Genomic DNA, 21,375 nt, shown 5'->3' with positions numbered 1-21,375 from the left:
TTGGTTTGATGGTGCAGTCCAGCAGAGCACAAATAGCTCAGTAGTTTATCTTTTCAAAGGCCAAAAAAAATATCTATTTATTCATTGTCTTGTGTTTTGCAGTACAATTCTTGGATTTATGAAGAACAAAGATCTGCCAGTCACCGAGGCAGTATTCAGTAGCCTTGTGAAAGGTCATGCAAGATCAGGGTAATGTTTAATACCTTTTTTTCTTTTCTTTTAATTATGCTGCAATATAAAGTGATACTGTATAGAAAAATAGCATGCTGCAGAATAGTGTGAGGGGTTTAAATAGTAATTTATAGATGACTGTCTCTTTTTGAGGCAGTCTTTTGAAGTGGAACAGGGCAGTTTAACAAAGGAAGTAGATACTTCTTGTGCTTGAAGATCTTGAAATTTAAGACCAATTAATGTACTTTCATAGCATTTGAAAAAGAAATTTGTTGCACTTGGTTTTACACTTCTGCAGCTGTTCAGTTGAAAGAGTATTTTAAGTAATACAATAATGAAAAGATTTGCATTTTGAACTTTCAGAATTTGCGTAGTTTAAACAGGTTCTTTATGCTTGTTGTAGTCTGTTTTCAAGAACTGTGGATGTCACAACAAACATTGTAATGATTAAATGTATTGCGAGTCTTTGTTTTGAATTGTTAGAGACATGAAGAGCGCAGAAAATATCCTTTCAGTGATGAGGATGGCGGGTGTTGAACCAGGTCCAGACACCTATTTGTCGCTGCTGAGTGTGTATGCGGAGAAGGGTGATATTGACAGCATCAAAAAGGTATTGCACGTTTGAATTTAAATAAAACTGCCTTGATCTTTTGTTCAGCTTAACTTTGAAGTGCGTTTTATTCATGCAGGTGAAATTATACTAAATGTTATAATTTATTATAATTTGTGCCATCTTAGTCCACAGCAGTTAAAACTTTTTAAAAACACACCTGAGAAGTTGGTTAACAGAAAGCAGTCCCACACTTCATGAAAAATCCTTGGCTTTTGATCGTTACATTTCACTCTGAGAAGATAGGTTTGCCAGCAAGTGATTTAATAAATCAGTTTTTGTTCTCAGAGACAAATACTGCAGGTGAGATACTTCAAAGTGTATTTATAGAAAAATTGAAAGTTAGCCTTGATTATCCATCAACTATTGAAGCCACAGCATCTTTTTTTTTTTTGAGAGTCCATACGAACAACTTACGTATTCATCAAGCATGGATAAAGTAATGTTGCCTTACAGCCCTTTGTGTAGCTGTTTTTCCCCCCCAAGTACTCTTTCTTAATTAAAAAAAAAAAAAAGAGTAGTATTCACAAAGGAATGAGAAAAGAAAATTGGTTTGAGTTTAGTATGTAGTTTCAGATGGAGAGGTCTATATCAAGAATGTAGGAAACATAATACTGTTCTTGACTTAGAAATTAGACAAATCTTCATCAACCAGTCTCCTTCCAAACACTAACAGAAATTGTGATTAATCACTCTCCCATTTTTGAAGCAGTTTCTTTTGATAGTCGTCTCACAATGAAAATACCTCTGGTATCTGTGTGTGATTTTCATCTATTATTAGGTGTTGGAAGGAAACTATTATATCCCTTTTATCTGTCCTTTTTTTGTTTGCTTGTTTTTTGTTGTAATCTAAGTGTGTTTGAAGCCCTCTATGGAATATGGAAGAGAGAATATCCAAGATCTATGTGTCTAAACCCATGGTCTTGAAAAAGGGGAAAATCCTCAGGTTTCTCTGGGTTGTGTTTTGGTGGGTTGTTTTGTTTTGTTTTGTTTTTTGTTTTCCCACTCACTTTGGAGCTCATTAAAGATAAATATCAGAAATTTATTCTGGTTTACAGACTCTAGAAGAGGTTGAGAAGACTGAAGGGTACCTTATGGACAGGATTTTGATGCAGGTGATTTTTAGCCTTGTCAAGGCTGGATATCCTCAGTACATTGAAGATATTAAAGAACGCATAAGATTTGAAAGGGAATTAATTCCAGGTATGTCTTTGGTTACTGCAGCAGTGTTTTGCTGGAGTGGGGAGGGGAAAGCATTTTCTCTTTCTCTTCCTTCCTCCAATAGGTAATTTTATACTTTTTTTCTTGGATCACAGTTTGTGTAATCTAATACCTGTTAATTATGCTCCATCCATTTTTTTCTTTATTGATGTGTTTGGAAATGTGTTTCTCTTGTTTGGTATCATTCCGTCAGTCTGCAGTGGTGATGTTTCTAATTTTTGGCATGGTTTTGTAATGGGAAAAAGTAATTCAATACAAATCTGAAAATGGTATTCTTGAATTTGATTGGTTGATCTTAGTTAGAAGTTTGCTAATGATAAATGAAAAACATTAAACATTTTGTTTCCTGGCTTTTGTTCATTTTAGTAGTCTAATGTGAAAACAGTCATATGCACTTTTAAATTTTGTTGTTCTCTGTTTTTTTAATTGCTAGATGCAATGAACTTGTGTTTGACTCTGATAACTCATGGCTTCGAAGATATAGGCTTCAATATTTTGAAGTCTTTTAATCATTTATCACGTGAGAATGTGGACCAGGGTAGCTTCTTCTTGCAGCACTGTGTAAACAGAGATACGGTATGCAGAACAGTAATACTTTTTTTTCCCTAATATGCTAATAAGTGTATTTATTTATTCAGTGTATTTATTTATTCCAACTGTGAAGATGGAAAATGCTTTTTTTTTTTTTTGCACTGTTCTTAAGGAATAAAATAAGGATATCAATTTGCATAGTAAATTGAAAATTACAAAGGAATTACTTGACGTGTGTGGTACCCATTTCCTAAGCACAAGAAGAATCTAACATTCTTAACAATTTGAGAAAGTGAAAGAAGTATTAAATTGCTATTTTTTTAAATTCTTTGCAGCCTATGAACAAACTGAAGCAATTTTGTTTTGAGTTGAAAGAAGCAAAAATGCACTCAGCACCCTTACCATTTATTTTGCGTTGTGCTTTGGAGGCAAACAAATCAGGTACTCTGCTGATTTAGTTACTTTTACATATGCTTATGTGAAGTACTTGATTGAATTATCTTATCTTTAATTATGTGAATGTTTTCAGCCTTGGCCATTGATGTAATGAAGATGATGAAAGAGGAAGGCCTACCACTCAGAGCTCACTATGCCTGGCCACTGCTAGTTCAGTTCCAGAAGGAGAAGAATCTTAAAGGTTAGTTATCTGATAAGTGCTCTTCCGGCTTTATTGCAAACCTAGTGCACAAATCTTTATTAAAACGTTGCTAGGAAATTCAGCAGACTCTTTGAGAAGAGATGGAGACCTTGCTGGATGTCTTACTTTGTTGCAAACAATTTTTAGTTCAGAAAGATATTTTTTAAAACCTACTTTCTTACTTAATCATGGTACAGTTCTACAAATTTCAGGTCTACCTTTGCATGGAAAGATGTGAGAGTGTGTTTAATTTTTTTAACTCTTCACATCCTTTCTGCCTTCCACGTTCTTTTTGCCGCTCATTACCTTTTAGAGAGTTCACTCTTGAAGAAACAGAAATTGGAGAAGAATGTAAAAGTAAGGTTATGTTACAATAGCTCTCTTGGACTGCAAACCCAATCCTTCTTTCAAGCCAACTTCTTGTCTACCAGATAAGCCAAATGTGAGTTTCATTACAATAATAAAAAGTGCAGAAGAACTTACATTGCTGAATGTGTGAGCCTGACCTGACAGCATACTGATTGAAGGACAGAAATGCTCAATCTTTGGGATTCTTAAGTAGGTTTAAGCATTTAGCATACTTTCCGCTGTTACACATGGGGATGGCTACAGGATATGAATAAGAATTGAACAAATACTAAATTTTAGAGTACAGTATCTAATTCTTTGGTTTGCGTTATTGGTAATTCAGAAAGAATGGTATTGTAAAAAGATGCTTTTAAGAGAAGTACTTCCCCCTTGGGGAAACAAAAAACTGTCTTTTTCATCTTATCTCACAGTATAATGCGCTTTAGAATGAGATGCAGAGTTGTTAGTGTGACATTGGGTGACAAACAAAATGCACAAACAAAAAAAAAGTGCTTTTAGCAGACTCTTCATATCGCAATTTTATCTTAAATATACAGTCACATTCCAGTTTGGAAGAAATGCTGAAACAAGTATTCCCTAATTGTTTCTGGCTATAAAAATGTCTCAAGTCTTTTTCAAAAAGCCTTTATGAAAACAATATTCAGTTTTTGTTAACTCTTTAGTCTCTCTATTCCTGCTAGACTGCTTACCAAGTTTATCTTCTCCTAGGTTTTCAAATGCTTGAAAGTTAGATGATGTTTTAAAAAGTCTGTCACTGTTGTTCGAGTTGGGGCCTTTGTGACTTACTTAAAGTACAATATTGCCCAAAATAAGCAATTTGAAATTGGTGTCATACTTGTGCATGGATGCAGCCAACTGAAAAAACACGCTTCTGTAACTGTGGAAAACTTCACCTCACCAACATTATGAGACATCAGAAGTCTTTTTAGGTTTAGATGTGGCTCCTAGGCTCCCAAAATTGAAGCAGCATCAAGAAAAGTTTTCATATCCCTTTAGGTCTTTGGCAAGATCAGAGGTTGTCTCAATTTAGACTCCTAATGTGGAAATCACTTATGCTTTGGCTGGTAGTTCCTGCTGGAAGTCATAAAAGCAAATTGAGAAGAAAACTGATGAAAGAACTCTTGATTCTGTCTTTGCCTTTTTCTAGAGAGCCCATATTTTTCTATCTGCAGAGGCATTGGATACATAAACTTCTATATGTTTGTATGACTGTCCTGTGGATTAGCAAAGACATTTTTGTAACCTGGTTCTGTCTCTGAGTTTAAATTGTTAAGAGGAAACTTTACTGATGTGTACATACCTGCAAAATGATTTCACAATTCTTAGAATATAAATGAAATCTAAGCAATTTCTTCTGCTTTGAAGAATCAGTGGAACTATTCCTGCTGCAGCTTGTTCTTTGCCATATGTAAGCTTACATTCATGCTTTAAAGTTTAGTAATAGAAGAAATGATTGAATGAGAACCACTATCTAAAAATACAACCAATACAGTTGCAGGAAAGTAAATATTGGGGGGGGGAAAACCACTCACCCTGAAATTGTTACATGTTAATAACAGAGCAAAAAATGCTGCTGCAGTGAAAACTTATGGGTAACAGCAGACAGTAAATTAGCAGAAAGGTGCTTTCTAGCAGCAAATATGATAGAGCTCAGTGGAAAAAAAAAAGTATAGACAGGCACTGTATCACATCTTATACCAAAAATGAGGTAATACTTCCTTTCTCCACGTAGTAATGTGTGGCCTAATGGTATAATTTTTCATCTCGCTGTGGATTAGGCTGAACATGGGAAAGAACTTTGAGGAAAAACTATTAAAAATTGGATAGGATATGAACAGTGGGCAACATAATCATTAAATAGCACAGAAAATATTCAAGAGCCTATCTGGAACTGCAGGGTACAAATGTCTGAATCGGCATGTGTAATGTAACCCAAACAATTGTGTAACTAGCACCAATGCTTAATTATATGGTTATCTAATGTTTATTGTAACAAAAGCTGAAACAGGATATCAAAGGAAATTCTCTGACTCTTGTACTGTGGAGCTAAGTTTGAAAGAGAAGTAGCAGTGAAGTGGTGGCTAGGAGGAATGAAACTGAGGAAGGCCATTTAAAAATATGTCATAGAGAATTGCAACCAGCCTGAAATAGCAAGCAGCTTTTTTGAGTCATTTGACACACACATAATTTCAGATGGAGCATTTTTGCTTTTATGGGCATCTGTTATATAAGTTGGTAATTACTTATTTCCATAGTATTTTTCTAAGTAAATGCTCTTACGCTTTTAGGAGTGGAAAGTGCTTGCGGGGTTTAAAAGATTAATACGAGGTGGAACTGTTATTGGCACTGAGATTCATCTTTAATTAGATTATACACTAAACCCAAGAAGGCCTAGAATAAATGAGCAGAAATGTTTGACTTGCGCTTGTTACTGAATATTATATTCTCCCCTTCAGCTTTGTGTGATCATGATATTTTTTTAAGATAGTTTTTATGTCAGTTGTATATTTTGTTTTCTACTAAACCATTGTTACATACACAAAGCATGGTTACTGAGTGGCAATTCAATTTCTACTTCAGGAAATAAAAGAAATAAGCATGTATGAGTCCAGAGAGCAATAAGGGCGGTGATTTTAGAAAGTAATTGTGCAAAATGCTGTTTTGTACTTTTCTGGCAAAGAACTTAACGAGTATATCTGAAATTAACAGCACAGCAAAAGTATCTTAAATATTATGTTGTTGTCCTGTATCCACCCTTGCTTCTAGAGCTAGAGTTATTTCCTTTTGTTTTGTTTGTTTTCTTGCCAAAAACTGCTTAAAGCAAATGTTGCTGCCCTTGCACACCTGTGTAACTGCCTTAGAAATCCTCCCTGTTCTGAGGGGACTGCTTTAGGAAAAAGGCATTACTTACTCTGAGAAACTTACAAAATGACAAGTGGACCAATAGGGAAACCACACCTTTCACTTCCTGAAAAGCAGTAAGTTTCTCTGCTCTCTCACAGAAATATTGACTATCTTATAATTAATCTCTTCTATATTTGTTCTTCAATGTACTAATTTGAGGCTGGAATCTGTTCTGTTGAGATGTTTGAGTGCTGTTTCCAGTAATGACAGAATGGACAACAGAAGTTTGGCTGTGTTTTGTTCCCTGTTTCTGTTTTTCCACACCATTATTTGATTTTTAGATATTCAGGTCATGCAAGCCTTACATATCTCAGCCAAAGATCTCAAAAACCTGTTCTTGATCAAGCAGGGAGTTGGCTGGAAGGCTTTATTATGGGTTTTAGTCATACTCATTATTTTGGATCAGTATATTTTAAAGAGGGGTATGGCAAGGCAAGGCAATTTATGGCATTGTGAGCAGCCTGGTTAGAAATGAAATGAATATTTCATCCTTTTTACTTTATGTTTTTTTAGTATATTTTATAATGTGCATAATATATCAATACTGTAGCACACAATTTCTAAATGAACAGCTTGATTGCTGTTGGGGGGTTGTTCTCAAAATACTTTGGGACACCAATGTTCTAGATAGGCCTACTGTAGTTTCACTCTTATTTTCAGTCCATTTTTTGGTTTGGGAAAAGAGAAGTCCACACACAACACTCAAATGCCATTTCATGGATATATTTGACAGACTTACAGTATTTTCTTTAATGTTTTTACAGTACGGTATTAAATTTTTACAGTATCTTTTTTCAGTGCTGTGCATTTTGGAAGATATTTTGGGATAATGAAGTAGCTCTGTTCTCTGTGAGGCAGAAAATGTATGGAAAATTGTAGGATTTCATATTGGTTTTCATTGTTCTTCCATTCCTCTTTCCCTAAAGTGTATGTCATCCATCTTAGAAATAATGTCTGACAACATTTTCTTAAGTTTGATTAATTTGATTATGCATAACATTGTTTCTGGTATTCCTGCTTAATTTCCATCTCACTGTTGTGCTGGTGCCCTAATCTTCAAATACGTCCTTCTTGACTCAGGAACTGGACATTTGTGACAAGTACCTGCTAGAGAATGGGAGTGCTTAACAGCTTTCTGCTGTGTTCTAGACACAAATCAGAACTCCGATTTCCTGAGTTTACTGCACTTTATTCACTACCTTACCTAGTTCTTGGTCTTCAGGGCCCTATCTAGTGATACAGATAGATTTATTTTTTAAAGGCTTCAGCATAAATGGACCTAATATATTTTGTGGGAAGTTAAAAACAGGAAATAGAAACTAGCTGTCAAAATCTGAAAGGTATCAAGAAAGACTTAATTTAATTCTTTATTCATATTTTTGCAGATTCTGGGCCAAAATCACAGTTTTGTTTAAGGCAAACTTGAACAGATGATGCGACTTTAATCTAGTGTGACTTGCCTGCATGTATTTTCAAGTGCTCAAAGGGAATTCACATTTGATTATTTGCACCATAGTGCACTGCATAAAATATTCATGGAAGTGTCACTTTTCCATAGGTGGCACTCCAGGGCAAAGACAGGGACTTTGGGAAACTTTACATTTTTAAAGTAATAAGTATGAAATGCATGTTGGAAGAAAACATATGCTGTTTGGTACTGGTGTCCTGCAGCAACTGACAAATCATTTTTAGGCCAGCAAAAAATGATAATACCTGGATTGATTTTGATGTGGATTCAAGAGTTTGCTAGCTGGGTTTACTATAGGAAGTTTCTCCTAATCAAAAATGTGCACAATTAGAACACATGACATATTCTCTAAAATTCTAATTGCTGAACTATTAAGGTTTAGTATCTGTTGTCTTCAAATTCTTGTCTGCAGTAGTAATACACAGTCTAGTTGTGTGAATTGATTTGAACCCCGTAAAGAGTTATAATGTAGCTTCACTGGGGCTTGGGAAATTCCAGCCTTTCCCTGAATTTTCAGTTTGAAGCTGTTGCATTGATAGGTTGATCAACATATTTGCTTACAGGAGTTACTTGTTTTAAAGAAATCCAGAGACAAAACATGAAAGCTTGTCTTTCTAATCGGAGCTGAATTCTGGGAAGAAAGCAAAGAATGTACTGTGTATTGAAGGACGCATTTATAGCTTGAATTTGATTATATGCTTTACACCAAATTTCATATCTGTGTTTTATGCAAAATAATGTGGACATCTTAATATATAGCTCTAGAAGATGTTTTGCAAACATGACTAAGAGTAACTGTCACGTATTCACTGTTAGAAAACAGCTTTGTATACCAGCGATTGCCAAGCTAGCCAAGAGTTTCTTGGTTTTGATAGTACAGTACAGAACAGGAAGCTTAATAAACCTGTTGTGAAGTTTCACAATTAAGAATTTCATTAACATCTAAAATAAAAATGCAGGATTTTGCATGCCTAGTTTAAAGGAAGGAGATTAAGGAAACGTGTGTTTTAAAAGGTTGAGTCTGAAATGCTTAACATTACCAATTTTGCCTTGATAGGTATCTTTGAGGTTCTCAAAGTGATGCATGAGTTGGGAGTGGAACTTGATGCAGAAACATACACAGACTACGTTTTTAAAAATTTTGCTGATACTGAAACTGCCCTTGCCCAGCTGAAGGTAAGTTTACATTTGGAGTTCATAAGAGTGATATGGTTTTGTTTTCTGTGTTCTCTCTCAAGGCTTTAGATCACAGTAGTGCTCTAAACATGAACTTGTTCTGATGGAGCTTGTTCAGAATATTTAGTTTTGAAAGAGTCCTTGCACTGGCAGTTTGTTTCCCGTTTCTTTCTCCTGTTGCTTTTTGTTCTGCTTTTCAGAATGAAACATGAATGACTTACTAACTTTCTGTTTCCTGATGTGCACAACTAACTAACTGAACGATGTCCTTTGTTTTTTTTACTGATGTTTAGAAGTATTAAAATTGTTTCTGGTGATTCTTTTTATATTGTTTGTTTTCTTTTAAATTTTTTTTTTTTTTTTTTTTTTTTTACTTGTTGCAGAGTTCATACTTGCAGACTAAGTTTAACCATCTGATTCTGTTTCGGTAACTTTGGCTCTTCCATTTAAATTAAAGAAAAAAAGAGCTGGAGATTTTTTTGTCAGGAGCAGCTTAACTGGCCAGCCATATAGAGCACTTCCTGTGTTCTCAACAGCTATCAATACAAGAATGCCAATGTCATTTGTAAAGGAAGCATTTAGAATGTGAGGTATCAGGGGGTCTTCTCTATGTGTACTTCCTATGATTGATTGCTTTATCTCTAGAAAAATGACTGCTTGTTTGAAACTGTTGGACTGTCTGTGGCAAAAATAAGACATGAAGCAGCACATGGAAGACTGAATAACGTCCTTTCTCTGTGTAAGTACTTTCTGTGCACATGTTACTACGTACTTAGCAGTAGTGTTGGTTTGTTGTGTAGGCTAAGATTTACATGTATTAATATGAAGTTTAAAAATACTTGGGAAACTCTATGGTCAGATGTCAGACTGTTTCAAAATACACATTCGGGACAACGTATCATTATTTTTTTAGCATTGAACTTGCCTGTGAGGTTTGCATGTAAGATATGTGAGCTTTGCTGTGATTGTGCTACCATTGTGACCCACATGTATTTAAGAGGGCGTAAGGAAACAATTTTCCTTGAACAATGACTGTTAAGTTGTTGATGCAGGGATTGTTTCTATTTGCAGTATCAATTACAAAAGGACACTAGTCTACGAATGTAACTTTGGAGTACTACAGCACTACATTAATGAGAGGAACACCTTTATAGAAATGATTGGCACTGAGGTTGAACTGAGAATGTTCTGCTGATCTTTTGGACATACAAGTTATGTATATAAATTTAGTGGGCAAATTAGTTGATACAGTCGTAACAGCATGAATTTAATTGCTTTTTGAGAGTCTTCAAAGATGGCTTTTGTTAATATACATCATTGAATGTATGGAAAGAAAGCTACATGGCTGGGGAAGTGTGGCTGGAAAGCTGTCCTGCAGAAAGGGACAAGGGGGTTCTAATTAATAAGCAGCTGAATATGAGCAAGCAGTGTGCAAAGGTGGATGAGAAAGCCAGTGGCATCCTGGCTTGTATTAGAATTGCTGTGTCTAGCAGGAATAGGGAGATGATTGTCCTCTTGTACTTGGCACTGGTGGGACCACACCTCCAGTATAGTGTTCAGTTTTGGGCACCTCAGTGCAAGAGAAGTTGAGGTGCTGGAGTGAGTGCAGAGGAGGGCAACAAACCTGGTGAAGAGCCTGGAGAATAAATCTTACGAGGACTGAAGGAAGTGGGGCTGTTTAGTTTGGAAAAGAGGAGGCTGAGGAGAGACCTCATGGCTCTCTACAGCTACCTGAAAGGATGTTGTAGAGAGGCTGGCGCTGTTCTCTTCTACCAGGTCATTAGTGATAGAACAAGAGGGAATGGCCTCAAGCTGTGACTGAGCAGGTTTAGACTGGACAGTAGGAAAAACCTTTTCACGGAATAGTGGTCAAGCATTGGAATGTGCTGCCCTGGGAGGTGATTGAGTCACCAACCCTGGATGTGATACTTGGGGATATGGTTTAGGGGCAAACCTTGGAGAGTAGGGTTATTGGTTGGACTTGGTGATCCCGAGGGTCTTTTCCAACCTGAATGTTTCTGTGATTTGCTTGGTTAACTAGCAGTATGTTTCTCTTCCAATTTTTTAAACAAATACAGTTTTTATGTGCCTAGCATACTGAAACAGTAATAAAAATACCTAAACCGGGACTGCATTGGATACAGAAAGATCTTTGTTTAAACAGTTTTGTTTTTCAGGAGACCTGAACAGATAAAAGCAGTCTTTTGCTGCAATTTTCATTAACTGTTTTGTTTAACCACTATAGAAATACACCCTGATGCTGGGAAACCGCTATGTTGAAAATGGGAAAATTATATGAGTAGTTACTCATCAGTGATTTAATTTTTGCTTTGGACACTTACTAATTAGTGAGTCTTTAAGAGTCAACTTACATTCTGCCATTATTTAGTTTGTTCCTTTTGCCAAAAAAATGAAAAATGAAGTACCTAGAATAACTATGAAATTTTTAAAAAAGGATAATTGTTTATTAGGAGCTATGAAATCTGTTTGCAAGGTGAAAGAACAGGCCCACCCCTTCACACTCATTTTGGTTAACTAAAATAAATTCTGATGTGCTATAAGGCACAAATACATGTGTATGGTGAATGTATATGATACCAAAAGTACGGTAGAAGCACACAAAGTAGGCTGCTTTCCATCTTCCTGTCATGGAATTAGTCACACACAGTGTATTATTTAGCTGTTAGCATATTGAATTTAAATCTTGTAGGGAGCATTGCTGTTTACAAAGAGTAGGGTTAATAATTCATAGAAACATACAAAATTTCTTTTGAACTTGAGCTTTAAAGGAAAGTTTTCCTGTAAATAGTTTACCAAGCTGAAATGAATGCTAGTAAACCTAATTAGCACCTATGTAATGATAAGGCACAGATATTAAACAGCTGGGGTTTTTATTTTTTTTTTTTAAACCTCTGCTGCTTTTGCAGCATTTCAAAGAGGGAAAAATAGATGCAGTATGGAAAACAGTTAAAGACTGTCTCATCAGTATAGTTGGGGGAGATGAACATTGGTTATTAATGCTGGTTGCTATTTAGATTTATTGATCCAGCTTCTCATGCCTTATATTGTATAGATTTCTGCTACTGACAAGATGAAAACTACGAAGCTCAGCTGAGGAATCTGGGTACATAAGGCACTGTGCATGAGAGCTGCTTTTTCCCTTTATCATGCCGTTCCATTTCACTTCATTTAAGCCCCTTGATTTTCTCAGACTTGTTTGTTGCTAAGGAAACCAGTTTGCCGATTGTCAGCAGCAGCTGAGCATACTAAGATGCTTTTCTGCTCATCTTTTTACGAGCAAAAAGTTTAATATAATTTCTGTTGAGGGTTTCTTGAAACCAACTTCACCTGAAATTTTCAAACTGAAATAGTTCTAACATTTAAAACTTCTAATTTTCTATCTGCCTGAAGTTAGAGGAAGGAGTGGTTTTAGCATGTTGTTGCTACCTTTTATTTTCCAGGTTTCTATGGAGCTGGTGTTTTTATTTCAGTTCTCTTACACCTCTTGTTGAAAGGGCCCAGTGCATTCAGTTTTTACAGGGTTTAAATTCCATTGTGAAAATGAAGTCAGACAATGATAACTTCATACAGCACTTAAATGCAACTATATTCTTTTTCTTAGCTGGATTGTAGGACTGGAATGAGACACAGCAGTTCCAGAGGAAGAATGTAGAATGCTTTGGAATATTGAGCCAAGAAATGATGTAAAGATGAGGACATGGGGCATAACTATAAATAACCTCACAAGGCATCTAATTTTCAGTCATTTTACAGCTTCCTGTGTGTTGAACCAGTATTGGCAAAATACCAACCTTTAGAACTATGTATCTCTTTTCCCAGTTTAACTTAATGGATAGCACTTAACGTGGGGCTACTTTTTCTTCCTTGTCAGTAGAAGCAAACATCTAAGATGTCATTGTGTTGGGGGCTTTTGTTTTTGTGAGAGTTTTGTTTATTTAAAAAACAAAAGAGAAGGGAAAATTTTTAAGGCAGGTATTCAGTCTGAAACAATTAACAAACCCTTTGCCTCTGAATCCTTTGGGTTTTTTTTTTTTTTGGTTTTGTTCTAGCACTAGTATCTGAAGCTTTCTTGATGAGGATTGTTTGGGTTCTGTTTTGCTTTCTGGAACATAATATTTTCTTTGATCTTGTTCATATTTTGCAGATGCTTATTATTACCATTTTGTATAAAAGATGATAATATAAGCTATTGGTATTAAGGGCAATGAGGAGGTGATAAAATCTCTCTTTCAGAGCATTTGTTCCTTTCTGGAATAGAGCAGATCTATTGCTGATTAAACCAGGACTGATTCAAATAGCCTGGTATTTGAAATTTTGATTTACAGATGTTTGTCAGGATTTACTAAACTAATGAAGTAGTGCTTTTAATGACACCCTATTTACATGGCCTACTGACTTACTGCAGTTCAGGAATTGTTTCCAATGACTGCTAAGACACATTTCTGTCATTTGCAGTGTCTTCAGTGAGCACCCCTCCTATTGATTTTCGTCTGTTTAGAAACAGCCTCATTTTGGGTTTTAAAAGGTAAGGTTGCTATATGAATATTTTCCTCTGTAGAAAAGTTCCCTCTTGAGCGCAAGTCTGTTCAGTCTTTTTCACCCCCTGCTTGAAAATTTTAAAGGGCTCCTAGCATAGCAGATAAGAGGGATGTCTTGGTTCCTCTCTGGTATCCCTGATTTCCTGGCCTCTGCTATATAACAGCATCCGTTTGAAGTATTTTAACTTCACTGTTCTTATTTGGTCTATGATATTTGATAGCGTATAAAGTTCTCAGGGTAGTAAACATTTGGGATTTTATTCACTTTTTTTGTTATAAACTCCTATGCTAATGTAAGACTTCCCTAAAGATTCTGTAATTAACGCTTTAAAGCAAATGGGTGCTAAATGAAGAATAAATACCAGCAGGAGCCAAGTTTATTCTATTACATCTGATAGCCTCCTGTGCCCTCTGGGTTAGTAGGGCTCTTAAATGCTGCATTAAACACATAGTGTTGTGCTACATTGCTGGGATGTAGTATTCACAGCCCTAGGGTCCCATTTTGCAAGGAGGGTTCCTTGCTAACTTGCAGGGTTGTTTTAAGCTTATGCAAGTATATCTCAATTAGAAACCATTTCTGTTTGCCGAGACAAGCATTTAGGACTGTGAATAAGATGATTTTTTTGCTGCGTACCCTGGAAAGCAGAGATCATCAGAGTCCAAAGGCTGATTTTATTTGCTGTTATTTTCCAAAATACTGTAATGGATTTGAGGTATAATGTACCATATGAATATGACAAAAATAATTTTCCAGTAAATTGCAAGGTCTGTCTGGCTAATCCTGCTCCACCATGGAAAAAGGAGGAGAAAAAGTAAACTAGAGTTCATATTGCTTTTGTTAACTAGTCCTGAGTTGACCTTGACATCTGAGGGATGAGTGAAATAATGCTTTAATTGCAACCAACAGGGATATTTGGATATTTTACTATTTGTTCGAGTAGTCAGCCTCCAAATCATCCATTTCAGATGTATTCAAGTAACAGATTTTTGAAACACATCTCTCTACCAATAATCAGTTGATATAGGACTTAAACTAGAATGGTAATCATACCAATATTTTACAACTGATACTAACATGAAATGCTTCTACCACTGGAGAGTTATGTAGATGTTCAGAATGTGGTTTAAAGTACCCTTAAGATGTTACCAGCTGGTATGATGAAAACCAGCTGATGAAGAATCATACTTTCCTCAAGTGAAACAGGTACTCTCCTCAGTGGTGGAGAGTTACTACTATTGTGATTTCAAAAGTTACGGGACATTTAAACTTAAACCATGAAATTCTCAGGGAAAATAAGATGCTTTTTTGGGTTTGTGTGTGTTTGTTTTTGTGTTTTTTGTTTGTTTTTGGAGGTTTGGGGGTTTCTTTTTTTATATTTTGTGGGTGGTGTTTGGTTGGATTTGGGTTTTAGTTCAGTTTGCTATTTCATCTCTCCTTGCCACTTGGAAGTGTGGCATAAATTTCTTATTTGCCTGTATTGCTAACTGGCTTAAGAAGCTATCTAGTGTGTTGGCTGTGCCCAAAATTCACCCTTATATTGCTTTAGAAAGCATGCCAAAAAAATTACTTTGTAAGCCTGAACCTCCTAAATAAAATCCTAAACTTCCATGAATGCTATGAAGCATGAAAGTGCAGCAGTTCAGGGTGACATCTTGTTTTGCGATTATGAGAATCTCAGGAACATAAATTGAGGATATAAGTTTTTGTTATAAGTTTTTTGTTCATTGCTAGATAGTTATGCTTTATAGTTAATGTTGCTTTATAGTGATGGAAAAATTGATCACAGGATTTTTTCCCCGTTTTCTTACATCCCAGTGAACAGGTTAACATTTTACGTGTTGGGGTTTTAATACTTTTATGAACTTGTTAACGTTTGATCTTTAGTTGTAGTGTGGTGACGTACAGAGAAGTGCTCTCCATCACATTCTGTACTGTTCTGTGAGGGGAGAAATTTGAGTTACTTGATTTTGTTCTCTTTTTAATAAAATATTACCTATTAACCATGACTATAATAAACATTATACCTTAAGTAAGAGATTTGACTACTTTCTTTTTTGCATGGTATAAATGCATTTATAGCTTCCTGTAGTTTCCTGTTGTGGTGGTTTGAAAGGAAAGGCTCTGCTTTCCCTCCCCCACTGAGAAAGAGACCACGGCTAAACCCAGTCGGAGAAATGGGAGTATATTTTACAAAGAAACAGATTATATGTAACACAACAAATACAGGTATTTTACAATATATACAGGAATATACAGCAAATAAACTCAACCAGAAACCAGACCCCCCACAGAGGGGGCTTCCCCCTGTGCCCCCTTCACCCCCCTACCTGTACCTCCCTTCTCCCCCAAAGAGGTAGAAGAGAGAGATGTGGACGGTTAACAGGGCAGGAAAGGAAGAAAGGCCTGGCACAAGGAGTTTGTTAGTTCTTATCTCTTGGCAAGAAGCCCAGAAGCAGATCCAGCCGAAAGGGACAGCGAAGAAAGGAAGACTGAGAGAAAGTTCCCAGCTCCCCTGGGTCCAATCTCACCTCCCACCTCCTTGGCCAATGAAATTCGTTTAGACTACCAAAATATTTTATAAACATTTAGCCAGTGTGCCCCTTCCTTAAAGGCACAGCGTCAAACGGTCACACCTGTCTATACCAAAAATCTAATTTCTGGTTTTTCAAATTGCATAGCAAACAGTTGATACATGGAAAGTGTGACTTGTTTGCATGAGGCTTATTTTCTTGAAATGCTAGATAGAAGCAAGTGTAGAATAAAAAAGTACAATTGGAACACATTAGAAGATTGAACTAAAAATAAAACAAAAATATGATCTTTGTAGTCTTAGTTACCTGTTTGGATTGATGCATTGTTATATTTAGCAAATATGCTAAGTAAACTTACCATATGCAGTACAATAAAAGGTAAAACACTTATTCTGTACAAGTTGGATTAAATACATGGCAGTGATTGTATTTTTATTTAAGTAATTTACTAAGATCTTCAGTGTAAATGACCTCTGTTTTAAAAAAGAGTAAAATCATTTTGTTGGCTTTAATGTGTTATCCTTTGCTGCCCTCTACAGCTCAAATGATGTACATCTTTGGAGCAAGGTAAGTGAAGATAATGCTGTAAATAAAATCAAGGTCTTTAGACACTGCATGTTTATGGTGCATTTCTGTAAATCTGAATTCTGAGCCTGATAATTGTGGACCTGATTGAGCAAGATTTCTGTCAGTGGCAGATTGTACAACTGTAAAACTGAGTTTCTGAGTTTTCAAACTGGACACTTGTGTATTTGTGAGAAATCAGAAGCGGTGTTAGAATGTAGTGCAGTTTGTGATACTCCTGTTTCTAGATCAATGTTGTTGTAGCTGAAGGTAATAAATAGTTGCAGCTTCTGGAATAAAATCCACCGTGGTTGTGCAATCTGGTTGTGCAATCTGACATTTTAAAATTCCCTTTTCTGCCCTGGCACCCCCACCACCCCAGCTTTCTTGCTCTTCCTGTACTAGTACTAGCAAAACAACAAACCACAATTAGAGTTTTAAAGTGTCTGTCATATAACTAAAACATTGAAGGCAAAGCCAGATAAAAGAAATCACCTGGTTGAAGTCTGGAGGAAATGACTGGTCATCTTGCTCTCCCTAGTATGGGCTACATTATTAAGATGCTGCAGTCTAAGTTGGTCAATATGTTTTGTGGAGCAGAGGAATAAAGGAGATGCTGGCAGATGTTGTCCTAGATATGGTTGCACTGTGCTGAATTTTTTCGTTTGGTTGGTTTTGGTTTTGTTTTCCCCCCACTGATACATGACCTTCTGACTATTAAATTAGTACATGGCTTGTGGTATGCTTTAAATTTTGCAAAGGAATCTTGGAATTAAATGGAAATTGTAATTTGGGAAGTTACTCATGAATCAGGTCCAGCTTGAAGCACATGTTTCTTTGGTATTGTATTGCCATGTTCTGTTGTGTGAAGGCTGTGGTCAGAGGATGGTTTTATATTCTGTCTCTGAGACATAAAAAGGGGATATCTCATTATTCCCATTATGAAATTAATTTTGAAGGACAGTCAACCAACTCAAGTCTGCCTGCCCGTAAAGTAGTATCTAGAGTTATTTCTGCTGTTCTCCACTGTGGAAGAAAGATACATTTTTGTTGTTTTCTCTTAAATTTTTTAGTAAATACCCCTATGTTCTAAAATAGAAACTGCTAACTTGGGAAATAAATGTATACTTAGCATTAAAAATAATAATACAAATTCCATTTTTCTATAATTCATCCTTTTTGTATTCTCTTTGATTTTATTCAGAAGAACTGTTACCATTCTTTCATTTATTTCTTAGGTTTTCTTGTAGGTTCTTTTGTGTGTTGGTTTTGTCATAGGAGGATGAGGACGAAAGGGTAGAGGGAGAGCTGTAGTTACACTGTGCTTAGTGGTGGTGGTAGTAGAATGAGAAGTGATATTGTTGGACATTTTCCAATAATTGAACATGAGGGATCCTTTTCTTTTGTCTGTACTTAAAACACAGCACTTTGACAGAATCTCCTGCTAACTTCCTGGAGATTGTATTCTACAGTCAAGGCAGTTAAAACAAAATTTTTTAACTACTTAATCTTAAATTTTAACTGTTCCCTAGGAACAGTCAACTGGATTTTTCTTTTAAGTGATGTAGTTTAGGTTAAAGTATTTGTAAATAATAGGATGTAGAGGCTTTTGTGTAAATGCTTCTGATGAAGAAGAATTTGTGTACTCCTTCAGTTTGTGTGACTGATGCTAAATTCAGTGACATGCAATTAATTTTTATGGAGTGTGTATTGTCATTCACAATTGCACTTCTTTACATCACCTGTACTAGTTATCTTAGTTATCTAGCAGAACACGATAAATCACCTTCTTGTATTTTATTTGCTTCTTAAAAAAAAATAAAATAATTAAAAAGGAGCTTTTTAGGCCAGTTTCAGCCTTTTGGTAAATTGGAATGTAATTGTAAAATCTTCAAGAACGACACTAGCTAATATTTGCTCTAAGCAATATCATAACAATAGCTAACTTCCTGTAGAATGGTGTATGAACAGAATACTAGGGTGTCTGTCTCACTGCCATTCCTCAGAAAGCATTTCTGTTTGTAATATTTTCTTCAAGAAAAACCTATTATTTACAAAAGCTTCCTTGTATTTCTTAGAGAATTACTGTGATGTGGTAAAGAAGAATACTTTACCAGAGAAATGCTTTATTATTTTGAGAATTCAATTTCAGATACTATTTCTCCTTGCTTGCTTCTTTTGGCTGCAATGTACGATTATTCTGTCTTACCAGATAACAGAAGTGTTGTACAAGGATGAACGTTATTGCCTGACGCCTCCAGGACCAACTGGTAGAGTTTCAATTTCTATGATTGTAACTTATCCGCAAATCTGTTCTTCTGTATAATGATGGGTTTGAGGGATTACAACAGTAAACACTGATTGCTTCTTTCTGAAAGTGAAATTTGAAAACATGTTGGGTAAAAAAACCCCAATTCAAATAATCAGAGCATATTTTGTGGGATTCTTGATCTTTTTTTAGAATTATAAACAAATCTTGCTGGTAATGATTAATTTTTCTAAATTTCTTGTCTAAAATAGAGATTTAGAATGAACACAGTATCAGTGCTTCTGTACTAACAACAACAAAAAAACAACCCCAACACTAAAAACACACACACAAAAAAAACCCCAACAGCACAAAAAAACCCCACCAAAGAAACCAAAGCAAAAACAGTTTTTCAACCTACTTTTACCTTTTAGTATCTCTCCTGATTTTGCAAAGCAAAATGTTACTTAACATCCCAAGTCTTTTACTCTGAAATAAGTATACCCTTTTTAAAAAAAAAAAAAAAAAAAAATCCCTTATATTTTAAAAATGAGGTTTTCCTCTGTTGGAGCTGAAGGGGCGAGGGTGTGGAGAAAACTAACCTTTGAGAAAACTAATCTATGCTCTTTGTGTTCTTGGCTACAGGATCTCATGTATTTTTATATTTGTATAGATGAGAATCTTAGGAAATAGTGCTGAAATCAGTTAATCTTGGTTTTGATTCATTAATAGGCAACTTCTTCAGCTTTAGTTGATCTAATGGTTAAAATATTTTTCATGTTTTTATATTAATATTACGATGTTTAATGTAGCTTGGTAATGGGATATAATGGGTGAAATGTACAGAATAAATATGCAAAGTGTGATAAATCTGCTTTTTCTTCTGAGGAATGACAAAATATTTGTGGCAACTATTTGGGGTAGCAGGCAGGAAAGGGGGGGAAGGCCTTGGGCAGTACCACTTCTGTCACACAGTAGTGGAAAAAATAGATTGAAGTAAGATTCTGTACTGAAAAGCTGTCACTAGGTCTGAAAATAATTAATATTCCTTTCACTCACCAGTTAGATATGTGCTCCCAAACCACATAATCTCTATGCCTCAGTGATCATTGTTGCCATTTCAGAGCCTCTCATCAGGGTGACATCTCACACCAAAATGATTTCTTATAAATTAATCTTGATAACATGACAGTCTCGGTAATTTTAGTGGAATGCTTTCTCTTGTTTTTTTCCACAGAAGCTGTTGGCTATTTTCTTTATCACTTGATTGACAGCATGAGTGACTCAGAGGTACAGGCCAAGGAGGAGCGTTTGAGACAATACTTCCATCAGCTGAAGAAGATGGTACCATTTCATTTTTTGCTACATAATGCCTGTCCTGCCTGACATGTATCTATTAGATTTGAAATTGCTGCTTTTAAGTACAACCAGACCACTTCTCAATGACATGCAAAAGCTGGAGACTTAAATTACGTCTGAGATAATTTCTGTTAGACAAATTTCAGTTAGGTTGTGTTTCAAAACTCACATAATTTTTTTCCCCACCTCTTGGTACAGAACATAGTTATCCCTACAACCTTCTACAGCGGCATTTGCAGACTGCTGGACTCCTCTCAAGTTCCCGAATTAATTAAGGTCTGTGGCTCTCTTAGCAATTACTTTGAAACTAAAGAAAATGGAGTATCTGTACTCTGTGAATATATTTCCCCTTTGCAAAGGAAATATCTTTATGCAGTGATTATATAAGCCTTTTAACCTTTTCATGATTTTTCTCACTGTTGAAGTTATTTTCATATGTTGAAGAGATAAATTTCATAAGTGCTTTTTCAAGTCAATGTAATAATGCTGCAGAATACAGCTCTTTTAACACTGCAATTATGTAATTAACTTTGAACATTTTTTTGCATGATATGCTTGCTTAGTGATTGAAACTTTTTTTGCGGGGGGGATTAGTGATGTCTTTGTCTTACTGCATTTTAGGAGGCAAGGTTACTGCCCCATAAAAAATCCCCATCTACAGACAGCATTCCAGAAGTAAGTGAATTCACAGATAGTGATGCTTGTTCTTCCTGTAATGATAATGTTTGGATATGGGTTTTAGATGAAGTGTAATCACTAGCTTTCAGATCGCAGAAGTATATTAATGTTATTTAAATCTACCATTTGAAGTTCAGAGGTTACTTTCCAGAGTAGGAGCAAAGGCTATCTAGATTTTCACACAGATCTGATGCTTGACCTTGGAGTTGGCCGAGGTTTCATGCCTCAGTTTCCCTGTCTAGTAAATAATTTTTTTGAAAGTTCTAGCTTGTTGACTGTTGTAGTGTGAGGCTTAATTCATGCTTGTAAATTACAACCATCCACTTGGATGGCAGAAACTGCATAAAT

At 35.7% G+C, this 21,375-nt stretch overlaps 1 protein-coding gene across 1 annotated transcript in view; it reads left to right on the top strand.

Moving 5' to 3' along the window:
• Nucleotides 1-21,375, top strand: part of LRPPRC (leucine rich pentatricopeptide repeat containing) — a 98,530-nt gene that overhangs the window by 21,164 nt on the left and 55,991 nt on the right. Inside the window, exons 6-19 of the mRNA XM_009904035.2 lie at nucleotides 103-189; nucleotides 655-781; nucleotides 1,840-1,984; nucleotides 2,436-2,578; nucleotides 2,869-2,974; nucleotides 3,063-3,170; nucleotides 8,969-9,087; nucleotides 9,733-9,826; nucleotides 13,564-13,633; nucleotides 16,718-16,745; nucleotides 18,955-19,012; nucleotides 20,228-20,334; nucleotides 20,548-20,625; nucleotides 20,971-21,024. Coding sequence (XP_009902337.2) covers nucleotides 103-189; nucleotides 655-781; nucleotides 1,840-1,984; nucleotides 2,436-2,578; nucleotides 2,869-2,974; nucleotides 3,063-3,170; nucleotides 8,969-9,087; nucleotides 9,733-9,826; nucleotides 13,564-13,633; nucleotides 16,718-16,745; nucleotides 18,955-19,012; nucleotides 20,228-20,334; nucleotides 20,548-20,625; nucleotides 20,971-21,024 — 1,324 coding nt within the window. The remainder of the gene's footprint in view (nucleotides 1-102; nucleotides 190-654; nucleotides 782-1,839; nucleotides 1,985-2,435; nucleotides 2,579-2,868; nucleotides 2,975-3,062; nucleotides 3,171-8,968; nucleotides 9,088-9,732; nucleotides 9,827-13,563; nucleotides 13,634-16,717; nucleotides 16,746-18,954; nucleotides 19,013-20,227; nucleotides 20,335-20,547; nucleotides 20,626-20,970; nucleotides 21,025-21,375) is intronic.

This window comes from Dryobates pubescens, chromosome 16, assembly GCF_014839835.1.
Source record: "Dryobates pubescens isolate bDryPub1 chromosome 16, bDryPub1.pri, whole genome shotgun sequence".
In the NCBI taxonomy this organism is placed as follows: Eukaryota; Metazoa; Chordata; class Aves; order Piciformes; family Picidae; genus Dryobates; species Dryobates pubescens.
The sequence above is the reverse complement of the archived record's forward strand: the minus strand, read 5'-3'. Positions and strand labels throughout refer to the sequence as shown.